This window comes from Stegostoma tigrinum, chromosome 17 (assembly GCF_030684315.1).
Source record: "Stegostoma tigrinum isolate sSteTig4 chromosome 17, sSteTig4.hap1, whole genome shotgun sequence".
NCBI classification, from domain to species: domain Eukaryota; kingdom Metazoa; phylum Chordata; class Chondrichthyes; order Orectolobiformes; family Stegostomatidae; genus Stegostoma; species Stegostoma tigrinum.
In genome coordinates, this window is record NC_081370.1 from 22327421 (window position 1) to 22354312 (window position 26892).

Here is a 26892-nt window from a genome sequence, read left to right on the forward strand (position 1 = left end):
CTTTTCTCTTCCCCCTCTTTCTCTTCCCCTCTTTTCTCTTCCCCCTCTTTTCTCTTCCCCCTCTTCTCTTCCCCCTCTTTCTCTTCCCCCCTTTTCTCTTTCCCCCCCTTTCTCTTTCCCCCCCCCTTTTCTCTTTCCCCCCCTTTTCTCTTTCCCCCCTTTTCTCTTTCCCCCCCTTTCTCTTTCCCCTCCCCATTCTCTCTACACTACCCTCATTTTCCTCCCTCTATTATTCCCTCCCATCCTCCCATCTCCTCTTCTTCCCCACATTCTCCCACCTTCCCATCCTCTCCTTCTGCCCCGTCTTCTCCCCCACTCCTCCTCTGCCCCGCCGGTCCTCTCGGGTAGTCTTTCAGTTCAGTCGGGCTGCTCTGTCATTTTGGTGGGGAAGCTGTATCCCCTCCCTACCTCCCCACCTATCTTCTTTTCTCTCCATCTTCGGTCCGCCTCCCCCTCTCTCCCTATTTATTCCAGAACCCTCACCCACCATCCCCCTCTCTGATTAAGGGTCTAGGCCCGAAATGTCAGCTTTTGTGCTCCTGAGATGCTGGGCCTGCTGTGTTCATCCAGTCTCACACATTTTATTATCTTGGATTCTCCAGCATCTGCAGTTCCCGTTATCACTGATACAATTTTAACCTCACTGCGAAGCCTCTTCAGGGTGCCTACACCTGAAGAAGTTACCCTCCTCCCTCCGGACCAACCTCAGGGAATCTCTCTCCCGTTGCAACTCTCTTGTAATACCTATCCCCTCCCCACCTATCTTCTTTTCTCTCCATCTTCGATCCGCCTCCCCCTCTCTCCCTATTTATTCCAGAACCCTCTCCCCATCCCCCTCTCTGATGAAGGGTCTAGGCCTGAAACGTCAGCTTTTGTGCTGCTGGGCCTGCTGTGTTCATCCAGCCTCACACTTTATTATCTTGGTGGAGAAGCGGTTGAGTGGTCCCGGCGTGCAGCGGGGTACGCGCCTGCGCGGTGTTGAGATATGTCGGTGCGGCGGGAGGAGCTGTTAGTGTGAGTTTGTTGTGTCCGGTATGGGCTCCGTGGGGCCGGTCACTCAGGGTGAACCATGTCCATTGCGGGTATTCGGGTCGGGGTTGGTAGGCGGTGGGTGGGATCAGTGCAGCATCTCTGGCCATCATTGGATTAATTTTGACAACTTCCTCTGTTTAAAAAGGGGACTCGCTGCGTCCTGGAATCTCTCAGGCGATAGTGTCTGGTGTTTAAAATCATTAACTATTTAAATGTGATTGGTTATACTTTAATGTATCCGGAATTGTGACTTAGTGGGTGTGAATCCATCAAAAGTTATACTTTCATTTATCCCTGGCTAAGTTTCCTGACAGCTTTTTAAACGATTGTCATTCGGCGGAGAGAAAAAAAACTTGCAAATAACTGTTACTGGTCCAAGCGGGAATTAATTTTTATGCTATCCAACACCAGTTTAGATCAATTACCAGTCATTTCCAGATTTCATTTTTATCCTTCATTGTCAACATCAAGTTAAACATGAAAATTATGATCCAAAAGAATTTGAAAATAATTTGTTGTATGTAGGCATGGCACCTGGTTGTTTCTTATTCCTTGCAACTCAAACTTCCCGCAACCCGTTGAAATGATACCACTCTTGAAGCACTGCAGTTCTATCTTCCTAAAGTGTTGTTGGGTATGATATTCTAGGATTTTGAGTCCGTGACAATTAAGCCATAGCAAGTCAGAATCATTTGCAACATGAAAGGAAACTTGGCGCGATGGTGACCCTGTGCACCTTTTCGGGTTGGAAGAAGATCAGTGATTTTGGGCTGTGTTGTTGGTAGAGTCTTAAGTTGTTTCTGTGTATCCCTCACATCGTAAACTGTACAGCTGCTGTGAAAGAACTGCTAATGAAGTGAGCCACATTATTCTGTCTACTTTTGAGCTTCTTGAGTGTTAACACAGTTGTACTGATCCAAGCAAAATGCAGATTATCCCATCATATTTTTACTTGTTTCCTGTAGGTGGAGATAGTTAAACAGTGAATCTTTTGATTGTAAACATGTTAGGAAGAAAGTGAAAACAAATCAGTATAATACATCAAAACAAAACAACTGTTGACAGGTCTGGAAACATGGCCCCCTTTGTCTGAAGTTATGTTTGCAGGGATCTCATCTTTATGATAAACTCTGTTTGATACCTCCGGTCTGGAAGGATGTCCAGAGTCTTATCTAGTTTAGTGAAATGTCTTTTTTTAATAAATTGTGCAGAGATTTCAAGAAATCTTTCCAAAGGGTAACAGTAAACATTTTTTCCAAGTTATGTTTGCATTATCAGGGCTTTATTTTTACCTAGAGTTAATTTTCATTAATATGAAAATAAATATCAGTGTTCTTGTACTGTCCTGCTGTACTATAATTGTGGCAGTGCTCCTGTTAGTGTAAAATTGTGGGGTGAATTTCACTGCAACTTCACTCATGCCCAACAAAAACAGAAATTGCTGGAGAAACTCAGCAAGTCTTGCACTTTCTGTGGAGAGAAACCACGGTTAACATTTCAAGTCTAGTGACCTTCAGAGTCACAGGACTCAACTTTAACTCCACTTCTTTCCACAGATAGAAGCAGCCTGGATGCCAGACCTTGAGTTTTGAAGGCCAGTTAGGTCTGGAGATATGGACTGTGGTGGAAGGACTGTAAATTGTGTACATTTTTTATTTTTAACTTTTATTTCTGGGCGAAACTTTTACTTTTTTTTTCTACTTTATACCAATACTTAAGTATCTGTACCTAGGCATCTTGTACCTGAGATGGCACCATGTTTTTTTGTACTCATTTGAGTACATGTGACAGTAAAACTAATTGATTGATTCATTCAAGTTGATTGCATTGAATGATGCCTAGAAGTCTCAAGCCATACTTGTAACAGAGATGCAACTTGGTACTCGGATGGAATCCTTTTCTTGAGTCTATGGGTGAAGGTCAGCCTAAAAGTGAAAGGACTGCTGCTCTGGGTGGATTTTCTTGTGCAATTTCATTCTTCGCTGTTATATACATATGTAATTTTATGAGCAGCTAGTTAGGAAGTTATCGCCCAACTTGCTCCAAGCCACCAGGACCTTTCAAACGCCATACTTAAAACACAACTAAACAGCACTTCACTCTGTACAAACCAGGAGAATCAATCGTTGCTTACCATCCCCTCACATCCCAGAGATGCCAGAGGCCAGAGAAAATGTGTACTATGCCCTTGTAATGCCTCCTTGGATGTCCTCCTGAAGACTCCAGGAGAGAAGGGCGCAATTTTTTCCTATGACTACACAGTCAACCTAGCAGAGATGGTTGTGGAGGTAGTGTCCAATAGATGGCTCAAGAAAACTTGCTACTGTCTAACAAGAGGATGAATGATATGCAGTATGTCAGTGCATGTCCTTCTGTCTACTCAATGCTTCATGCCTGTTTGAGCATGTTAACATTGTAAGGTTCCTACTGCAGAGGACTGTCAAACAAATTGGATGCAAGTGATCTTCTGCAGATGCCTTGTGCAATATGTGACTGTCACTTCATTATCCTGCCAATACACATGTAACACTGATTGTCTTGCAGTACTGCTTCTCACATGTCCATTCATACTCATGTTAAAACATAAAAGGAGCTACAAAACTCAACATCTCAAGCACCATCAGTTAAATGATCTTTCTTCACATTTAGTGGAATATATTCTTCAGATATCTTGACCAAAGGCTTGCTTTGGACAGGGAAAACAATTATAAAAGTTAGCTTTGGAATGAACCTCACAAATACTCAAGCATTGTATCATACCTTTATTGGTTTTCATCAATTGTAGTTCTTTGATGGCACAGAACCAATTTTCATTCACATGCTTAAACACCCATATACCACATTTTTTTTACCATTATTGCACATGGACATCATAACCCTGGAGATCGATATCTTCACCTGCATGTATATATGCAGGCACAGTCCTCATCTACCCATACTACTGTCTCTTGACGCTTCTTTCCCTCGTCTGGAGAAGAACATTCACCATAAGTTTGAGTGTGCCCAGACTTGGAAGGAATTGATTTCTGATAAGGTTCCTGAACTCTTTGAGAAGCAGGCTGCCACTATAGCTGGAGAGTAAGGGGAATGTGCTATGCCCAATAAGTGATTGGGTATCTACAACCATCTAGTGAGAATTCTACAATCTCCCAGTTGCATATCAAGCAGCAACGTGTTAAGGGAACTTGGGGTAAGAGTGGCAGAACATGTTGCTAAGAATGAATCTATGCAGCCCCTGGACTCTTCGCCATAACGAAAAAAAAAAACAACCATCCTAGTTCTCTGGTTCATCTCTACAATTCTTGAACACACACCACTGAGAAAGACCATTCCTGAGGCTCAGAGAATGCACTATTTGAGGCTTTCTTCCCCATGCTCCAAAAGCTCAAAGACATTCACTTCAGTCGATAATCTATATGGTATAAGCTTAGGTTCACATTCTGGTGAGCACAGCATTGAGATGGGCCTGAGAGGATGAAGAAACACTCAGAGGACTGCCATTGAACAGGCCTTCGTTGAGTACAGCACAGATGCTGAACCTCTGGGCAAGGTTATTAATGAGCCAATGGTGGTGCAAAGGCAAGCAGGGAACATTTGACAGAGGTACCAGAGATCGTGTGCAGACTGATGCAAAGGCACAGGAATCTGCCCAAGTCCTCCTTCTATGGAACAGCTGGTGATCATGCATAGAATCTGTTCTAGCAGAACAATCAGTGTCTGCCTGATATGCGCGGGGTCTCACTTTATCACTCCAACTATAGATGTATTTCTTCACTGCCTGTACAAAAGAGGGGCCTCAACATTTCTTAATTTGCCCCATTCCTTAAAGGGGTGAGAAATGGATGAAAGGGATGGAGCTGAAGTAAGCAGATATCTGTCATTGTCATCTAGAAATGTTGTAGAGGTGCCCTGTTGCACAACCTCCCCCTTTTCCACAGGCCCAAAGCCTCCTTCGGGTCAATCCCTAGAGGTTGCACTGTGCAGGAGAACAACAGCAAGCTGGATCCTTCTGGGTCCTGGTCAACTGGAGAATACTTGCAAAAGGCATCTGAGGTCAGTTAGTAAAGCAATCGGTCCGCTTCCTCAAGCTCAGCTGCTGACATGGCCGCAAAAGTGAAACAGGAGGAAAAGAATGACATTGAAGGCACCATGAATGCACAGATATTATCAACCTTCCATACAACCTGACACTTTACACTTTAACTTGCTACCATTGTCCTTTGGTCTTCTTCAGTCTGTCATGGCTTCTAACAACAAAATGTGAGGCTGGATGAACACAGCAGGCCAAGCAGCATCTCAGGAGCACAAAAGCTGACGTTTCGGGCCTAGACCCTTCATCAGAGAGGGGGATGGGGTGAGGGTTCTGGAATAAATAGGGAGAGAGGTGGAGGCGGACCGAAGATGGAGAGAAAAGAAGATAGGTGGAGAGAGTATAGGTGGGGAGGTAGGGAGGGGATAGGTCAGCCCAGGGAAGACGGACAGGTCAAGGAGGTGGGATGAGGTTAGTAGGTAGATGGGGGTGCGGCTTGGGGTGGGAGGAAGGGATGGGTGAGAGGAAGAACAGGTTAGGGAGGCAGAGACAGGTTGGACTGGTTTTGGGATGCAGTGGGTGGAGGGGAAGAGCTGGGCTGGTTTAGGGATGCAGTTGGGGAAGGGGAGATTTTGAAACTGGTGAAGTCCACATTGATACCATTTGGCTGCAGGGTTCCCAGGCGGAATATGAGTTGCTGTTCCTGCAACCTTCGGGTGGCATCATTGTGGCACTGCAGGAGGCCCATGATGGACATGTCATCTAAAGAATGGGAGGGGGAGTGGAAATGGTTTGCGACTGGGAGGTGCAGTAGTTTGTTGCGAACTGAGCGGAGGTGTTCTGCAAAGCGGTCTCCAAGCCTCCGCTTGGTTTCCCCAATGTGGAGGGAGCCACACCGGGTACAGTGGATGCAGTATACCACATTGGCAGATGTGCAGGTGAACCTCTGCTTAATGTGGAATGTCATCTTGGGGCCTGGGATGGGGGTGAGGGGGGAGGTGTGGGGGCAAGTGTAGCCTTTCCTGCGGTTGCAGGGGAAGATGCCGGGTGTGGTGGGGTTGGAGGGCAGTGTTCAGTGAACAAGGGAGTCACGGAGAGAGTGGTCTCTCCGAAAGCAGACAGGGGTGGGGATGGAAAAATGTCTTGGGTGGTGGGGTCGGATTGTAGATGGCGGAAGTGTCGGAGGATGATGCGTTGTATCCGGAGGTTGGTGGGGGGGTGAGTGAGAACGAGGGGGATCCTCTTTGGGCGGTTGTGGCGGACATGTTGCGGGAAATACGGGAGACGCGGTCGAGGGCGTTCGCGATCACTGGGGGGGGAAGTTGCGGTCCTGGAAGAACTTGGACATCTGGAATGTGCGGGAGTGGAATGTCTTATCGTGGGAGAAGATGCAGCGGAGGCGGAGGAATTGGGAATAGGGGATGGAATTATTGCAGGAGGGTGGGTGGGAGGAGGTGTATTCTAGGTAGCTGTGGGAGTCGGTGGGCTTGAAATGGACATCAGTTACAAGCTGGTTGCCTGAGATGGAGACTGAGAGGTCCAGGAAGGTGAGGGATGTGCTGGAGATGGCCCAGGTGAACTGAAGGTTGGGGTGGAAGGTGTTGGTGAAGTGGATGAACTGTTCAAGTTCCTCTGGGGAGCAAGAGGCGGCGCCGATACAGTCATCAATGTACCGGAGGAAGAGGTGGGGTTTGGGGCCTGTGTAGGTGCGGAAGAGGGACTGTTCCACGTAACCTACAAAGAGGCAGGCATAGCGGGGGCCCATGGCCACCCCCTTAGTCTGTGGGAAGTGGGAGGAGCCAAAAGAGAAGTTGTTGAGGGTGAGGACGAGTTCGGCTAGGCAGATGAGGGTGTCGGTGGAGGGGGACTGGTCGGGCCTGCGGGACAGGAAGAAGCGGAGGGCCTTGAGGCCATCTGTATGCGGAATGCAGGTGTATAGGGACTGGACATCCATGGTGAAGATGAGGTGTTGGGGGCCAGGGAATTGGAAGTCCTGGAGGAGGTAGAGGGCGTGGGTGGTGTCACGGACGTAGGTAGGGAGTTCCTGGACCAAAGGGGAGAAGATGGAGTCCAGATAGGTGGAGATGAGTTCGGTGGGGCAGGAGCAGGCTGAGACGATTGAGACCACCCCACCAACGTCCGGATACAACACATCATCGTTCGACACTTCCGCCATCTACAGTCCGACCCCACCACCCAAGACATTTTTCCATCCCCACCCGTGTCTGCTTTCCGGAGAGACCACTCTCTCCGTGACTCCCTTGTTCGCTCCACACTGCCCTCCAACCCCACCACACCCGGCACCTTCCCCTGCAACCGCAGGAAATGCTACACTTGCCCCCACGCCTCCCCCCTCACCCCCATCCCAGGCCCCAAGATGACATTCCACATTAAGCAGAGGTTCACCTGCACATCTGCCAATGTGGTATACTGCATCCACTGTACCCGGTGTGGCCTCCTCTACATTGGGGAAACCAAGCGGAGGCTTGGAGACCGCTTTGCAGAACACCTCCGCTCAGTTCGCAACAAACTACTGCACCTCGCAGTCGCTAACGATTTCCACTCCCCCTCCCATTCTTTAGATGACATGTCCATCATGGGCCTCCTGCAGTGCCACAATGATGCCACCCGAAGGTTGCAGGAACAGCAACTCATATTCTGCCTGGGAACCCTGCAGCCTAATGGTATCAATGTGGACTTCACCAGTTTCAAAATCTCCCCTTCCCCAACTGCATCCCTCAACCAGCCCAGTTCGTCTCCTCCCCCCACTGCACCACACAACCAGCCCAGCTCTTCCCCTCCACCCACTGCATCCCAAAACTAGTCCAACCTGTCTCTGCCTCCCTAACCTGTTCTTCCTCTCACCCATCCCTTCCTCCCACCCCAAGCCGCACCCCCATCTACCTACTAACCTCATCCCACCTCCTTGACCTGTCCGTCTTCCCTGGGCTGACCTATCCCCTCCCTACCTCTCCACCTATACTCTCTCCACCTATCTTCTTTTCTCTCCATCTTCGGTCCGCCTCCCCCTCTCTCCCTATTTATTCCAGAACCCTCACCCCATCCCCCTCTCTGATGAAGGGTCTAGGCCCGAAATGTCAGCTTTTGTGCTCCTGAGATGCTGCTTGGCCTGCTGTGTTCATCCAGCCTCACATTTTGTTGTCTTGGATTCTCCAGCATCTGCAATTCTCATTATCTCATGGCTTCTAACAATTTGTTTTCCTTGTAGACCACCGTGTTGATCACTATACACATTCCCACGTGCATCATCTGGAGCAGTACAAAGACTACTGAGGCTATCATTTCCTGCTGCTTTCGAGAAAGAACATTAACCTACGGAAGATTGGACTTTAAACTAGATATTTGGATTTTGGGTGTCAATCAGCATGGTTCTGCCCTTCTACGTTTCTGCAATAGGTGCATGCCTCTGACAGACTAAGGTTTGAACCTTTCTTTTATTCATTGATGGAATGTGGTCAGCACTGGCTGGGCCATCCCTATTCACCATTATGAGAATGTGTTGTAGAGCTGTCGTCTTGAACTACTGCAAGTTGTTTTTGTGCAGGTAGACCCTGGATGGCATCAGAAGGATATTTCAGAATTTTGACCCAGTGACACAGAAAGACTGGTAATATATTTCTGGGGGTCAGGATGATGAGCGTCTTGGTGGACAGAACTTGCAGGTGGTGGTGTTCTCATTTATCTGCAACCTTCCTCATTCTAATTGTAGTGGGTTTGGGTTCGGAAGCTGGTGTCTAATGAACATTGGTGAATTTCTGCAGTGCGTCTTATAAATGGTACGTGCTATTGTTCACTGGTGGAGAAACAGATGAATGTTTGACCAGAAGTACCAATTAATTGGGCTTTTTTTTTATCCTGCATGATGTTGAGCCTGTTGAGTTATTGGAGCTGCACTCACGCAGGCGAGTGTGCAGCATTCCATCATACTCTTTGTGCCTTGTAGATAGTGGGCATGCTTTGGGGAATCAGGAGTGAGTTACTCGAAGCAGGACTTACCCTTGTACCCACTGTGTTTATATAGTTAGTTCAGTTCAGTTTCTAGTTTGTAGGGGATTCAGTAATAGTAATACTGTGGAATAGCAAAGAGTAATGGTTAGGTTTTATCTTGTAGGAAATGATCGTTATGTGGCACTTGTGGTGCAGATTTTACTTAACACTCATGAATTAGAGATGGATAATGTACAGGTCTTGCTACATTTCAACATTGCACAGTGTTTCTTTAATATTGAAGCAGTGAATCATCAGCAATATTACCACCTCTTATAATAGACCTTATAATAGAGAGAAGACAATTGATGAAGTAGCTGAAGATGGTTGGGCAGAGGACACTAACCTGAGAATCCTACAAGTGACATCCTGGGTCAAAACTGACTGACCACCAACATTCACAGACACCTCCATCGTGGTAACCATGATTCAACCAACAGAATTTTCTCCCAGTTTCCCATTGACAGTAATTTTACTAGGGCCAACACAGTGTGAAGCTGGAGGAACACAGCAGGCCAGGCAACATCTGGGGAGTAGAGAGAAGGGTCTTGACCTGAAATGTTAACTTTCCTGCTCTTCTGATGCTGCCTGACCTGCTGTGTTCCTCCAATTCCACACTGTATTGACTCTGACTCCGGCATCTGCAGTTCTTGGTATCTCCAGTTTTACTTGAGCTTCTTGAAGCTACAGCTGATCAAATACTGTCTTGGTGTCAAGATCTGTCACTCAAACTCCCCGCTGGAATTCAGTTGCTTAATCTAAGTTTGAACTGAGGCTATCATCAGTTCCAGAGATGAGTGGCCCGGGCGGAACCCAAATTGATCAGCTATGACCATTATGAATGATGGAGCAGGTTCTTCGGGCCAAATAGCCTACTCCTGCTCCTAATTTCTTTGTTTCTCTGAGCATTAGTATGTAATTGTTCTGCAAATGTTGCTTGATAGCACTACTGATAGCTGTTACCATTATTTTACGTACAGGTGCAGCCTTCATGTAATCCTGTGTAACTCCATACTGATGCTGTGGTGAGGAAACTGAACTGGAAATTCTTGGTGGCAAAGGAATTAGTTAACTTAAAATAACAGGCAGTACCCAGGTTGTGAATGGGTACCTTTCTTGAGTTCATAAGGAAAATATTTTGTACATAAGTTGAAACACAATGCAGGACAATACAATGTAGCCATTCATAAGAATGGGAAATATTCATATATCAGACCTTTTAAAATTACTTGTTTGGGATGCATTCATAAGTACAAACATTTGTAAGTTGGATGTTCGTAAATTGGAGACCCCGTGTCATGGGAAATAGAGAGTCTCAATGTTTAAAGGTATGAATCAAGCATTCCTATCAGAACAGGAATGGCACTGTACTATATTTGGCTTATGGTTTTGATTGTCTATGTACGTTAAAGCAAAGTCATTCAATCTCTGATCCAGCTATAATCATGGTACTGTCTGCCTTACCAGCGTTTGCAGATACACCATGGAAAGCGTTCTATCTGGGCGCATAAGAACTTGATACAGCAACTGCTGTACCCTGGACTGTCAGAAACTACAGCAAGTTGTATACACTGCCCAGAACATCACAAAAGGCCACCTCCCATCAATGGACTCCTCTCACCCCAGTAATATTCTCTTAAATCAGGCAGAAGATACAGAAGCTTGAGTACAATACCAACAGGTTTAAGAACAGCTTCTACCCCGCTGTTATTAGACTGCTAAATGGACTTCTCTAATTTCAAATCTACTGTTGATCTTGTTTTTCTGCACTTCTTGTGCAGCCATAACATTGTATTCATCGCTCTGTCTAAGCACCCTATAATCTGTATGATAATAAAATGTGAGGCTGGATGAACACAGCAGGCCCAGCAGCATCTCAGGGGCACAAAAGCTGATGTTTCGGGCCTAGACCCTTCATCAGAGAGGGAGATGGGGTGAGGGTTCTGGAATAAATAGGGAGAGAGGGGGAGGCGGACCGAAGATGGAGAGAAAAGAAGATAGGTGGAGAGACTATATTTGGGGAGGTAGGGAGGGGATAGGTCAGTCCAGGGAAGACAGACAGGTCAAGGAGGTGGGATGAGGTTAGTAGGTAGATGGGGGTGCAGCTTGGGGTGGGAGGAAGGGATGGGTGAGAGGAAGAACAGGTTAGGGAGGCAGAGACAGGTTGGACTGGTTTTGGGATGCAGTGGGTGGAGGGGAAGAGCTGGGCTGGTTGTGTGGTGCAGTGGGGGGAGGGCATGAACTGGGCTGGTTTAGGGATGCGGTGGGGGAAGGGGAGATTTTGAAACTGGTGAAGTCCACATTGATACCATTTGGCTGCAGGGTTCCCAGGCGGAATATGAGTTGCTGTTCCTGCAACCTTCGGGTGGCGTCATTGTGGCACTGCAGGAGGCCCATGATGGACATGTCATCTAAAGAATGGGAGGGGGAGTGGAAATGGTTTGCGACTGGGAGGTGCAGTTGTTTGTTGCGAACTGAGCGGAGGTGTTCTGCAAAGCGGTCTCCAAGCCTCCACTTGGTTTCACCAATGTAGAGGAAGCCACACCGGGTACAGTGGATGCCACATTGTGTGATATACCACATGTATACCACATTGGCAGATGTGCAGGTGAACCTCTGCTTAATGTGGAATGTCATCTTGGGACCTGGGATAGGGGTGAGGGAGGAGATGTGGGGGCAAGTGTAGCATTTCCTGCGGTTGCAGGGGAAGGTGCCGGGTGTGGTGGGGTTTGAGGGCAGTGTGGAGCGAACAAGGGAGTCACGGAGAGAGTGGTCTCTCCGGAAAGCAGACACGGGTGGGGATGGAAAAATGTCGTGGGTGGTGGGGTCGGATTGTAGATGGCGGAAGTGTCGGAGGATGATGCGTTGTATCCGGAAATTGGTGGTGTGGTGTGTGAGAACGAGGGTGATCCTCTTTGGGCGGTTTTGGCGGGGGCGGGGTGTGAGGGATGTGTTATGGGAAATACGGGAGACGCAGTCAAGGGCGTTCTCGATCACTGTGGTGGGAAAGTTGCGGTCCTTGAAGAACTTGGACATCTGGGAGCAGATGCGGCGGAGGCGGAGGAATTGGGAATAGGGGATGGAATTTTTGCAGGAGGGTGGGTGGGAGGAGGTGTATTCTAGGTAGCTGTGGGAGTCGGTGGGCTTGAAATCGACATCAGTTACAATCTGGTTGCCTGAGATGGAGACTGAGAGGTCCAGGAAGGTGAGGGATGTGCTGGAGATGGCCCAGGTGAACTGAAGGTTGGGGTGGAAGGTGTTGAAGTGGATGAACTGTTCGAGCTCCTCTGGGGAGCAAGAGGCGGCGCCGATACAGTCACCAATGTACCGGAGGAAGAGGTGGGGTTTGGGGCCTGTGTAGGTGCAGAAGAGGGACTGTTCCATGTAAGCTACAAAGAGGCAGGCATAGCTGGGGCCCATGCGGGTGCCCATGGCCACCGCCTTAGTCTGTAGGAACTTCCAACTTCCTACAGCTACCTAGAATACACCTCCTCCCACCCACCCTCCTGCAAAAATTCCATCCCCTATTCCCAATTCCTCTGCCTCCGCCGCATCTGCTCCGACGATAAGACATTCCACTCCCGCACATTCCAGATGTCCAAGTTCTTCAATGACTGCAGCTTTCCCCCCACAGTGATCGAGAACGCCCTATACCGCGTCTCCCGTATTTCCCGCAACACATCCCTCACACCCCGCGCCCGCCACAGCCGCCCAAAGAGGATCCCCCTCGTTCTCACACACCCCCCCACCAACCTCCGGATACAACGCATCATCCTCCGACACTTCCGCCGTCTACAATCCGACCCCACCACCCATGACATTTTTCCATCCCCACCCCTGTCTGCTTTCCGGGGAGACCACTCTCTCCGTGACTCCCTTGTTCGCTCCACACTGCCCTCCAACCCCACCACACCCGGCACCTTCCCCTGCAACCGCAGGAAATGCTACACTTGCCCCCACACCTCCTCCCTCACCCCTATCCCAGGCCCCAAGATGACATTCCACTTTAAGCAGAGGTTCACCTGCACATCTGCCAATGTGGTATACTGCATTCACTGTATCCGGTGTGGCTCCATCTACATTGGGGAAACCAAGCGGAGGCTTGGGACCAGCTTTGCAGAACACCTCCGCTCAGTTCGCAACAAACAACTGCACCTTCCAGTCGCAAGCCATTTCCACTCCCCCTCCCATTCTTTAGATGACATGTCCATCATGGGCCTCCTGCAGTGCCACAATGATGCCACCCGAAGGTTGCAGGAACAGCAACTCATATTCCGCCTGGGAACCCTGCAGCCCAATGGTATCAATGTGGACTTCACCAGTTTCAAAATCTCCCCTTCTCCAACTGCATCCCTAAACCAGCCCAGTTCGTCCCCTCCCCCCACTGCACCACACAACCAGCCCAGCTCTTCCCCTCCACCCACTGCATCCCAAAACCAGTCCAACCTGTCTCTGCCTCCCTAACCTGTTCTTCCTCTCACCCATCCCTTCCTCCCACCCCAAGCCGCACCCCCATCTACCTACTAACCTCATCCCACCTCCTTGACCTGTCCGTCTTCCCTGGACTGACCTATCCCCTCCCTACCTCCCCACCTATACTCTCTCCACCTATCTTCTTTTCTCTCCATCTTCGGTCCGCCTCCCTCTCTCTCCCTATTTATTCCAGAACCCTCACCCCATCCCCCTCTCTGATGAAGGGTCTGGGCCCGAAACGTCAGCTTTTGTACCCCTGAGATGCTGCTTGGCCTGCTGTGTTCATCCAGCCTCACATTTTGTTATCTTGGGTTCTCCAGCATCTGCAGTTCCCATTATCTCTGATACTAAAATCTGTATGTCGTTGTTATGATCTACCTGTACTGCTCACGAAACAAAACATTAAACCGCACTTAGATGCTTGTAACAGTAATAAATCAAGCCAAAATCAAAATCTCATCGCCAGTGTTGGCTCCTTGAACACTCCTGTAGAACTCCCTTCTTCTTTATGTAAGGAGCCAGATACCCTGTGAAAGAACCAGATTGTACAGGGTGCAATAAATAATTGCTTTTCTGGAGACTGTGTCTGAGGAGTGGCAGAGTGCTCTTCTTGAGCAGTCCAGGCAATAGAAGTTCATCTTCAGAAGAATAATTGTTTGTTCAGTGATAGCCTGAGTGGATGCAAGAGCAGCATTGAAGCCCTGCTCAGCATCAGACGGAAGGTTGAGCATCATTAGCCATGTCTTCTGGGAATACTGCTTATTGTTCATGAACCAGCCCTAGAGTTGATGTAGGGGAACAAAGAATCAAGAAACCGGTGAGCTGTACAGGATTAAAGTCTTGTGACAGTTCCCTGGATAATGTGTGCACACCTGCAGGAATTGTTGCCGGTAGTCACAATGAGCTGGGTCTTGAAGGAGAGAAATCCCTACCTGGTGAGGAATTGGAGAATGATGCCCTGGGATTTATAAGTGCTGCATGCTTGCAGTTGATGACCCCTTATACCTGAAGGAACTTAGCAATTGCTGCAAATCCAAAAGTTAGGGCACTTTGCTGCAGGTTGGGACATATGTTGCTGTTGAGGTATGAAAGGAAACAGTGACTCAGAGTTCAGTACCACTGATCTTCAGTGTTAAAGGCATAGATTTACCACCCAAGCCACGCAGCTGTAGATCTACCTGCAGGAGGCGGCAGATGGAGATGACAGTGTCACTAGTCAAGTGAAGGTATCTCTGGCGCTTCACTCATTTGCAGTAGCTGCAGTGCCTTTGGTACTGGTTGCCATGTTATAGAAAGGAACTGAATGTATTGGAGAGAGTGCAGAAGTGATTTACAAGTGATGGGAAATTTCTGTTATGAGGAAGATTGAAGAATTTGAGACTGTTGCCCTTGGAGAGAAGAAGCCTAAAAGGCGATCTGATAAAGGTTTTCAAAATCTTGAGTGAACTGGATAGAGTGATAGGGAAAACTCATAAAAGGAACAAGAGAAATAGAGGCACGATTTAAAATGCTTCACAAAAGAAGTAACCGAAGTGAGGATTGACTTTCACTCAGTGAGTAGTTTGGGTATTGAATGCACTGCCTGAAAGGGTGGTGGAGGCATTCAAGAAGCCATCGGATGATTATTTGGATAAAAATAATGTGCAAGGATACCAAGGAGATGCAGGAGATTGATACAAAATAATGATGCTTGTTTGAGCCAGTACAGGCACAATGGGCAAAGAGGCTGTGCCATAACAGTTCTGTGACTTGTACCCATTTTCTTAGTACATTGCCCAACAATAGAGAAGCCACTGGCTATCTTTATACTACTTGTTTGTTTACAGCTGCAGCCTCCTGAACCTTATGTTTCTGATTCTTTTGGCACTGGGCATTCTCCTCTTATATAACCTTAGCAAATCTAGTACAGTTACTGCGTTACGTTGATCAAACAATTGGCTCCGAAGTACTAATTTGTAAGGCAATATCAGAAATATTATTTTTGTTTTCCACATCACATCTTTGTGTAGTCAAACTGCCCATTAGACCATTATCTGGCTGCTCATGTGTAGATTGAAAGCCTGCCCAATCATCCTTAAGTGGCGTGTTGCATCCTTTAAACTGCACTGATTTTTCTGCTTCTTCTTTGTACACGTGAAAGATCTTTATGTTGAACAATATACCTCAAGCATGGAAAGGAAGCTGATTCTCAATGGCCTTCATGTTTCCTGTGATATAGTCCTACAATCTTGGAATCTATAGCCTGCATACCAGTTTCATCCAGTGTCCTTAACTTTCAGATACAGGGCCTGTGATGCTCTTTATAGCTGAATGTGGAATAACCTCTCACCAGCAATAGTTTCACCCCTGTTGGTAAGTCTTGGGATTCTTCTTTTCAGAGTTCAATAAATTGCAGAATGTGATTGAGATGTTGAAGTTAGGCTATCATAGAGCTTGTTCACTTTGCCGTGAGTGCTTCCCTTCATTGCTGAGGACTTAGCAATGCTCATGCAGTAGGATTTTGCCAACTCTGTTTCAAGTCCATTACTTGGGTGTGTTTGCAGGAACACATGAAAACAGGTCTCTGGTCTCCTTCCTTTGAACCACATTTTCTCTGTGAAACCTTCTGTTGAAAGCTGATGTAGAGATGATGGTTGTGAATCCTTCATTTAATTTGTTTACCCTCCGCCCTCTCTCTTGACCTATACTTTGCCCATCACCATCCTCATTATAAATAACCTTTTCCTTTGGCATTCCCTCTGCCCATCTTCAATCTCTCCCTGTGACAAACATCCTTTTCATTATCTCCCTTGATATTCCTGCTCTTCACCTTGATCCCACTGCATTCAGATCTCCATGCCCAGTGTTAGACTTCTCCCATCCCTGATTCAATTCACTGCCCTTTCTCCCTTCTTAGCACCCCAAATCATTCCCACTGTGCTCCGCACCCAAAATGTTTAAGAGGACAAATATGCCTAAAGGGATGGCATGTTTATCAAAGAATCAAGTCACTGAAGAACCTTATACTCACTGGTGTTTGAAGGAGGAAGTCAGCCCCACCAGATGTAAACTTAATAGTCAGATTCATGTACAGTTCTGGTTTCCTGTTTTACCTAACAAGATTGCACCCATTAACATAACTCTGTTGGGCTGGGGTGTTTTGGATATTCATGGAAACAATGAATACAAGAGAGACCCAAGGTAGTAATGCTGATCAGCCTGAAAGATTCTAAGAAGTTAACACCAAAACTTTAAACTGCTGTTAGGAAACCAATTTTTTTCTCCCACCCAATTATATTGACCCCCCACCCTTCTAAACCCTCTAGGCAGGCATGGATAGCTCTACCTAGGAATGGGTTACAGACTAGAATCTTGTCGAAGCATTGGAATCATTTTGTAATTGAGTATAATAACAACTTGCAGTTAGGTAGCAGCCAACTGGTAATTCTTTTGGTAAAGAATTCCACAGGTTCACTATCCTCTGAGGGAAAAATCCTTGTCATCTGTCTGAAATAGGCAACACCTTACTCTGAGGTTTTGCCTTCTAGTCCTAAACTCTCCCACAAGTAGAAACAATCTCTCAACACTTACCTTGTCAAGCCCCCTAAAAGTGTTTATACCTCAATTAAGATCAACTCTCATTCTTCTAAACTCTAATGTGTATGGTCCAACCAACTTAGCCGCGCCACAGAAAACGGACCTTCTATACCTAGGATTAACCTAGTAAAGGTTCTCGAGCTATTTTCCAATGCTAGTATATTTTGCCTGATACAAGATGACCAGAACTGTTTACTGTATTCTAGATGTGATCTAACTTGTATAATTTTGGCAAGACTCCCCTGTTTTTCTATAGCACTCCCTTCAACATAAAGCCCAATGTTTCACTTATCTTCTCTACTACTGATTGGACTTGTGTGCGAGCTTTATATAATTCTTGCATGAGAAACATCATATTCCTCTATTTTTAATGCTTTGCGCAATCTTTCTCCATTTAAATTACATTCAGCTCCTCTATTCTTCCTGCCAATGTGTATAATTTCACATTTTACCACTTTATGTTCCAGCAGTCAAGTTTTTGCTCACCCCACTGACCCTGTCAGTATCCCAATGCAGACGATTCGTATCAATCTGTGGATGTTTTGTAGAATATTTGTATTGGGGAGTTGATGGCCTAATGGTATTATCGCTAAACTATTAATCCAAACTCCCTGGTACTGTTCTGGTGACCTGGGTTCAAATTCTGCCTTGGCAGAAGGTGGAATTTGAATTCAATAAGTAACTGGAAATAGGAGTCGAATGATAACCATGAAAACATTGTCAGGAAAAACCCCTCTGGTTTACCAATGTTCTTTAGGGTAAGAAATTGCTGCCCTTGCCTGGTCTGACCTACTCATGACTCCAGACTCACAGCAATGGGGTTGGCCCTTGAGGCGGTTAAGGGTGGGTAATAAATGCTGGCCTGGCTAGTGAGGCCTTCATCCTATGAATGAATAAAAGTAGTTCTCACCAAATGTCTTCCCAACTATTTTGTGTTATTTGCAAATTTGGAAATAGTATATTCAATTCCCTCATCCAAAGCATGAGCATTGCGAACAATTTTGGCCCATGCACTGGTTATTGTGGAAATCCAGTAGGTACAGACTGCCACCATGAAAATGCCCTCTTATCCCAACTCTCTGTCTTCTATTAGTTAAGCAGTTTTCTATCCATGCTAATATGGTATGCCAAACACCATGGACTCTTATTATATAGCTTTATGTGGTAACTTATTGAATGACTTTTGGAAATCCAAACATATTACATCGATTGGTACCCCTTCATCTGTGTTACATTATTCATCAAAAAAATACCAATACATTTGTCAGGCATGATTTTCCCCTAGCAAGTTTTGAGAAGATTTGTAGCTCAGGTTGAGTATCTGGATGTGAGTTTGCTCGCTGAGCTGGAAGGTTCATTCCCAGACGTTTCGTCACCTTTTTTTTATTTGAAAAAATATACTTTATTCATAGAATGCACAAAAAAAAACATTTATACACCTACCCAGTCGTGCAAGCCGCTCCAGGTTACGTACACCAACTAAAGGCAAAAACAAAACAAACAAGAAAAGAAAACAAAGCAAAGAAAATACCCCGGCAGTCGTCTCCCCGCACAGTCCCCGTTGGCCCCCTGACCAGTTGGGGAAGGCGCCAGCTGGGCCAAGGTCATAGCCAACCGGGTCAGGTCTGTCCTGGATGTTGGTTAGGTGCCCTTCCACCTTCACGTACCTTCCGAGGAAGGTCAGGACATCAGCTGCTGGCACATGTGGATTGTACATGTGTACAGTCACCATACGGCTCCTCTGCACCGGCATCACAAACAGCGGGACAGCGGTCAGTACAGAGAGGGGGCCCTCGCCTCCTGTCTCCTTAAACCTCCAGGAAGTGCTCGCAAAGCTTGGCACTCCTGAAGGTTACATCGTAAAAACCTCCTCCGGGGAAATCCTGCAGGCAGTAAATGCCCTCAGAAGTGAACCCACAACAGTCCAACAGGACCCTCTTCACAAAGAAGGTGTGGTCCACAGGTGCAGCTTCATCCACCTTCTTCACGAAAACGCGGATGGTGTTCCGGACCCCCGACCCGGGGCACGAGCACTCGCCACGGCCATTGTTGCAGGTTGTGCAGGTTGGCTGCTCCCCTGAACCAGCATTAGGCCGAAGCCAGCATTAAGATCCACCGGTTGCAAGGCTGCACAGCCAACCCGATGTCTTCCTTCCACCTCCAACACAGCGCTCTCCTCCTCTCGGTCCACAAAAGAGTGGGTCTTTATTTTGTTCCGGATGTAAGCTGGTTCACTGAGCTGGAAGGTTTGTTCCCAGATAATCCGTCACCAATCTAGGTAACATCAACAGTGAGCCTCCGGTGAAGCACTGGTGTTATGTCCCGCTTTCTATTTATCTGGTTAGGTTTCCTTGGGTTGGTGATGTAATTTCCTGCGTTGGTGATGTTGTTTCCTGTTCTTTTTCTCAGAGGATGGTAGATTGATTTGGAGCCAATGTGTTTGTTGATGGAGTTCCAGTTGGAATGCCATGCCTCTAGGAATTCTTGTGCGTGTCTCTGTTTGGCTTGTCCTAGGATGGATGTGTTGTCCCAATCAAAGTGGTGTCCTTCCTCATCTAAAAAAACTGACCTTCCAGCTCAGCGAGCAAACTCACATCCATGATTTTCCCCTGCATGAAGCCACTCTGTCTCTGCTTGATTATAGTATCAATTTCTCAATTCTCTGTTTTTATATCCTCTATTATAAACTTTGATACTTTTTCAGGGACAGATGTTAACTGGCTTAAATTACCTACTTTTGTCTTCCTCCTTTTTTGAATAAAGGTGTTAAACTGGATTTTTCTCAATACATTGAAAAATTTCTGGAATCTAATCTTCTGGGAAGATTATTACCGGTGGCTCCATCACCTCTGTAATTATTTCCTTTAATAAACTATGATCCAAACAGTGCGAATCATCGGCCTTTAGCCCATTAATTTCCCCAGCACTTATTTTGTAATGAACATTTATTGTACTTATTTCCTTTCCACCCTGTTTTCCCCTTGATTATTTAGTATTTTTATAATGCCGCTAGTGTATCCTGCTATGAAGGCTGATGCAAAGTATATATTTGTCTTCTTTGCAATTTTCTGGTTTCCAGTAAAAACCAAAATCAGGAACAAAAACAAAGTTGCTGGAAAAGCTCAGGAGGTCTGGCAGCATCTGTGGAGGAGAAAACAAAGTTAATGTTTCGGGTCCGGTGACCCTTCCTGAGAACACCTTCTGGTTTCCAGTTACTGCTTCCCCAGCCTCATTCTCTAAAGAGCTGACCTTTGCTTTGATACATTTTTGTTTTTGTGTATTTCAAGAAGCTTATACTCTTTTTGCTTTTATGTTGCCTGGTAGTTTGCCTTCAAAACTATTTTCTCCCTTTTTTGTAATCTTTTGCTATTTTATAAAACATTCCATATCCGTTGGCTTAGCAATATTTTTTGCTGCATTATTTGCTTTCTTTCAGTTTATTCAAATCAATCCTTAATTTCCTTTGTTCACCGTTGTTGGTTTATCCCCTTCCTAGAATATTTCTTCCTCACTGGGATATGCCTGTGCCCCAAGCCATTAACCATTTTCATAAGTGTTTGCAGTTGTTCATCAACTGTCCTTTCTGCTAAACTCCTCTAGCAATCTACTCCAGCCAATTCAGTCCTTATTCATTTTATTTAAATTTAGCACTGTTGTTTCTGATCAAAGTTTCTTACTCACAAACTAAATGCTAAATTCTATCATGTTCAGAATGTTCAAGGCTGGGACGGTCATATTTTTAACCAGAAAGGGAATTAAGGTTTATGGAGAAAAGACAGGAAAGTGACATTGAGAATCAGTCATAAGGAGCCGAATGGCCGACCTCTGCTCTTGTTTTATCATCTTATGGACAGACTTTGATTTCACAGCATCAAGGGACATGAGGAGTAGATAGGAAAGTTGTGTTAAAGACAGAAATGAGCCATAATCATATGGAATGATGGAGCAGGCTTCATAGGCTATATATTCCATTCCTACTCCTCTTTCTATATTAAGTATCTTAGAAATACTTTTCCTCTCAGAGCTCATCTTCATGGCACCATGAACCACATTGAAACATTGGAAATTAGTAGCTTGAGTAGGCCGTTCAGTCCTTCGAGCCTGCTCAGGAACCCAATATGACCATGGCTATTAATACAACTCCGCATCCCGTTCCTGTTTCCTTGTCCTACCCTTTGATCATTTTAGCATTAATTCCTCTTAAAAATAAAGTTCAGTGTTTTGGCCTCAACCACTTCCTGTGGCAGAGAATTCCACAAGCTCGCCATTCTCCAAGTAAAAATAAATTTCTCCTCAACTCAGTCCTAAATGGCCAACCCTGTACTGTTAGACTGTTTCTGGACTCCATGGTTATGGGGAACATTCTTCCTGAGTTTACCTTGTCTATTCCTGTTAGAATTTTATAGGTTTCTGTGAGATTCCACCCCCCGCCCCTTTCTTCTAAACTCCTGTGAATATAGTCTGAATTGATACAGTCTATCTTTGTGCCTCCATCCTGCCACCCCACCAAGTAAAATTTTACTGCATAGATTCAGTAGCCAGAAAATCCATCCTTTGATAAGAAGTCCAAAATTGCACATGGTACTCAAGGTGGGGTCTCACCAAGACCATGTACAATTGCTGCAAGACATCCCTGCTCCTGCACCTGAATGCAGTCACTATGAAGGCCAAGATCCCCTTCTTCACCAGTGGATCATCCCCTTCTTCGCGCCTCCTCAGGAACCCAATATGACCATGGCTATTAATACAACTGATCCACTGTGGTACTTCACAAGTCACTGGCACAAGCCATCCAGAAACAGACATGTTTATTCCTACAGAGATAGTAGGAACTGTTGATGCTGGAGAATCTGAGATAACAAGGTGTAGAGCTGGATGAACACAGCAAGCCAGGCAGCATCAGAGGAGCAGGAAAGCTGATGTTTCGGGCCCAGACCCTTCCAGCTTTACACCATGTTTATTCCTACTGTTTGTTCCCTGTTTGCCAACCACATGCTTAAATTTTACATGCCAGTCTCTGATGTGAAACCTTATTGAAAGCCTTCTGAAAGTTTAAACCACACCCAATAGCGCCCTCTTACCGATTCTATTAGTTGCAGTAAAGTCCAATGGGTTTGTTACGCATGATTTCCCTTTCATATATCCATACTGACTCCAATCCTGTCACGGAAAATATATTTTATAATTGACTAAAGCATTTTCTTTACTACTGATGTCAGGCTATAATTTCATGCATTGACCCTACTTTTAAAATCTCTTTTACATTAGCAACCTTCCAATCGTATAGACCTCGCATCCGATTAGAAATGCTGGTTATCTATTTTGAGACTGCAACTCTATTCTATTATGAAAGTGTATGGACTGTTTAAAGTGAAGCTATTTATAACCCAATATCTTCAACATCTTGAATTTTGGAGACTAGCTATCTCACTACTGTGTGATCAAATATTGTTGTCATTGCCAACGGCAAAACAACCCAGGCCTCTCTTAAATCTCAATTTTACTATTCCAGGGTTTTTGATGATGTTAAGTTTATGGATGGTAGAATATAAGAGGCTTATTGGGGTAATTTTAAGAGTGGTCAAATCCAAAGCTAACAAAAGATAGGGATTAGTGTGGAAGTAGTAGGTGAGCTGAAGCAGAGGTAGCATCTAGTGATGCTAGAGTAGTGGACGTAGGTAATCTTAGTGCTGATATGTCAGCGGATGGTCGTGGAGTGAATTGTCATGCCAAGGTTACGATCAAATTTGTTCATATTTGGACAGTTGCCAAGAAGCGGAATAGGGTCAGTGTTTAGGGAATGGATTTCATACTGGAGCAAAAGATAGTGCCTTCTGCCTTTCTAATACATAGTTGATACCCTCACATTGGAACTGTCTTGGGATTTACTTCATTGTAGGTCTAGGAGCGACTGGTGTGTGGAGCAGCTTTCCAAACAGCCTTTATTAGTTTAACCAATTTAGTGTGGACTTAATGTTGGATTTCAAACTTGATTAGGATACTTGATATAAAGTGAGCTCTCACCACCGTCTTCTTAAATCATTGAAAAAACTTCAACTTCCAAAAGGGCAAAAAAGGATGGAACATGGGATTAAAAAACAAAAAATCAAGCTGATGTCTTTAAACTACCAGATTTGCACTGGAGATTTTTGGCATTGAATAAGGCTCCTATTAAAAGTGGCAGACTTAAAATACAAAAATTGCAAAGCAGTTTTTTAATATTCAGGTGGGATGGGTAACAGACAGAGTCCTCTGCTATCTATTGCCCAACAGCATGAACAAGACACAAGATATCTCTCATTTTGAACTCCATGAGAGGCATAATTCAGTCCATACTAATTAAAGTTTTGAAGAGGGGTAATCTACATAACTACTGGTTTCTAAATTACAATCCAAAATCTTCATGGCTATTTTTACTGACGCCAGCTTTTTAAACCTCTAATGCGAAGGTAGTGCTTTCACCCATTAGCCTTTTCAGTTGAAAACGGCATACCTCAACAACTAGCAGATCAATTTAACAAAACAGTTTGGGGCTATCCCAAGGAAAGATGGATTAGTATTTTTAAGTAATGATCCAGATTTGGAATATTGTAAAGGATCTGTTAATTATGGGAGATAGGGCGAGTTATTGCTGATAAGAACATTTTGGATTATCTCAGCTGCTGTGGTGTAATTTTTTACAGTTGCCACACTGTCAACGAAACCTTGTTTTCAGACTTTTAAAACTAGTTTCAAACTCTTAGATAGTTATGATGAGATTTGAACTTGTATTTTCTGAATTTTATATCCATGCCTCAGGGATTACTGTTCTAGCAACATAATGACCACCTGGTTTAGATTTGCCTCACTTCTGTTCCTAAAACATTCTTCCTAACAGTCAATTCAATGAATGTGTTTCACTAAAACTCCATTTTAGGGTTGTCTGCAATGAATCATGGGCGTAGCCAGTGAAGCTCGCATCCCATGAATGTTTATTTTCTGAAACATGAGAAATAATTTTGAGTTCTAAAGAAAAACAGTTGGACTAGGAATATTAACTCTGTGAAATCAATGTCAGTCATATGTTGGTGTGGATAGGAATTAAGCTGATTGAAGGCAGTTTCACAGAAGTGGAACTTGGAGGAGAGAATTTGGGAAATTGTTCATTCATTTCAAAAGACACAGAGATTGAGCAGGACAAGCAGGCATATCATGGTCCAGGTAAATCCAAAAATCAGACTAAGATTTAGAAAGAGAAATGCTGCCCTCGGAGTTGATATGATTTTAACCTCCTCTGCCATCTTCGATGATTAATGGATCTATGCATCCCAGTTTTGCTGTACCCCTCCGCCCACTTTAAATTCATGCAGCTTATTTTTATTGCCTCTAAATATAGCCAGCATTATTCTGATCTGCTCACTGAAAAACACTTGGCTGATTCTAGTCTAAGACATACCAGGTCATTTAAAACATATATACAGTTCTCAATACAAACAGCTTTCAGTATAAGTGCACTTTATCTATTTTGTAATAATCAACATATTAGATGCATCCTATTATGAGTGGAAAATGCCACTAATTGCCTAGAACACATTACTGACAAGAAATTATCTGCACCAAAACTATTTGATGAACTGAAATATAGCACCCCAATATGAATTAAATGATGATTTCCCCTGGTTTTTTGTCCTTTTCAATATCATTTCCCTCTTCCGTCAAAACCAAGTCTTCATGAAATCATTTTATTTAGTTTCCACTTTGCTGAACTCCTCTGCCAACCATATATATATACACACACATAAACTGTAGAAGAGGGTGGGGTGGGATAAAAAGGAGAAAAAGCTATAATTTGGTATTGGAGTCCAGATGACAAGCCCAGTTTATTTCTTGTAGTTTATCATGTCTGCTATCATATTGCTTCCAGCCATTGACACACTATATTTATTTTAATTCAGCTGCCCATTCAGACTCAATGAATGAATGAATGAAACTCTTTTTCGAGCAGAAGGATTCACAAACTATATATTTTTCCCCAAGCAGAACATTTCCTGACAGACTAGATTTATGTGTATTAAAACTTAAAATAAAAATAAACTCCAAACTTTGATTCATCTGAACTAGAATTTGGCCTGACTGCCTAAAGGGCCATTAGGCCATCGCTGAACAGCCTTTTTTTTTATCTTTCACCACGTTATTAAATCGCTTCTTTTTACCTCTGATTATCTTGAATACACTTGGCTTTTCCACAGTTTGCTTCTCTCTTGTAATGTTACGAACTCCAGGCTGAGGGAACTGACATTGGCAGATTTTCAGTTCCTCAGCAGACTGGTTGTTCTTGATGGGCAGAACTAGAATGTTGGCCTCTGCTGCCTCAAAGTACACTCAGACTTTCCAGCAAAAATCATGAAAGCAGATAAGAAATGGGGATGATAGCGTTTTTTTTTCATTTTCCCGCTTTCTAGTCTATTGGTAGTGAAAATAAAGAATTTTATGTAGAAGGAAGAGCAGTGTAGATAAGAAATCTCAGTTTGCACACGACGTAAGATTGAAAACCACCCATTTATAACTATTTGATCTCTTGTTAATTTAAAACTTCTTCTGTAAAGTTATCATGAGGAATTTATTTTAAGTTCTCATGTCTGGAAGCAGTTACCCACTTTGTTGGGTTGAATGGAAATACTTCTATTTATAGTTAAGCATGGTGCAAACCTATGTGTTTATGTAGGTTCAGTCTTGTAATTTAGAATAGCGAAGGCCTTTATTCTTGATGTTGGTTGTTCCAGTTACTTTTGACCCAGTAGTGTATAAATATAAACCTCACTTCTGGCACGACACTGGTGATCCTTCAGCTCGATTAGATTGACTCGGTCACAGATTGAAAAGCTGCACTGTGGAAATATTCCCTAGCTCCTTTGAAATTCTGTAAGTATCTCTGGATAAATTCAACATTTTTAGTTTTTGCAGAATAAGTTATCAATCAAGTGTTCGATTATAGTAACTTATTAGAACCCTCGTGAAACGTCAGTGAAATTAAGCAAATGAATTCTACATTGAGTTTGAATTATGGAGTGCATTGCTGGGGGCTAAAAGCCTTTGAGGTTTGATTGGAGAAGGATGTTATCAGAATCAAGCACTCTGTGGAATATAACAAAGCAAATCCATTGCCAGGTCTCAATACCCTGAGCATTTGAAATAGCTTATTGTTAGGTCAGGGATCTGTGGAGTTTGAATTTGTGAGTAGCTTCTTGTCTACAGAACCTAAGAAAACTTGAACCAGTGAGTGTCTAATGAGGTTCTGAGCCATCTGCAATTTGGAATACATTATTGGGTCATTGTTGTGCATATGAGTACATTTTGAGGTCTGTGAATCCCTCCACAGCTTGAGGTTTTGAGTGTTTTATTGGAAACTGTTTTTTGGACCTAACTGGTTGAGACTATTGCTAAAACCAGGATCTGGTGGAATTTGAACAGAGGCTGGTGCTGACGGTTGTGAGATTTGAACTGGTGAGAGCATGTTATCTGGTAGATCTCATAGAATTTGGAGTATTCTACCTATTGTTGGGATTTATGACCTTTTGCATTTTGTCTACTGACTGTCTTGGTGGGAATCTTGTAAATGGCAAAGTTCCCATATATCTGCTCTATTTGTCCTTCTAGATGGAAGTGGTTGAGTTTGGAAGGTGCTGTCTTAGAGTCTTGGTGAATTTATGCATTGCATCTTGTAGATGGTGCGCACTGCTGCTACTATGCATTTTTTAGAAGTGGAGAGACGGCATGTTTTTGGTTGAGGAATC

General features: G+C 44.6%; 1 protein-coding gene across 4 annotated transcripts in view; it reads left to right on the top strand.

The window, feature by feature from the left end:
• Positions 1-698: 698 nt before the first annotated feature.
• The window catches only part of LOC125459546 (cytosolic 5'-nucleotidase 1A), a 69548-nt gene continuing 43354 nt past the window's right edge, over positions 699-26892 (top strand). Inside the window, exons 1-2 of one of the 4 annotated variants that reach the window (XM_059652021.1) lie at positions 967-1014; positions 8292-8502. Coding sequence is in view for 1 of the 4 variants with exons in the window: in XM_048546112.2 (XP_048402069.1) it covers positions 986-1014 (29 nt within the window). In the remaining 3 variants the exon portion in view is untranslated. The other 3 variants (XM_048546114.2, XM_048546115.2, XM_048546112.2) reach the window with 3 other exon arrangements.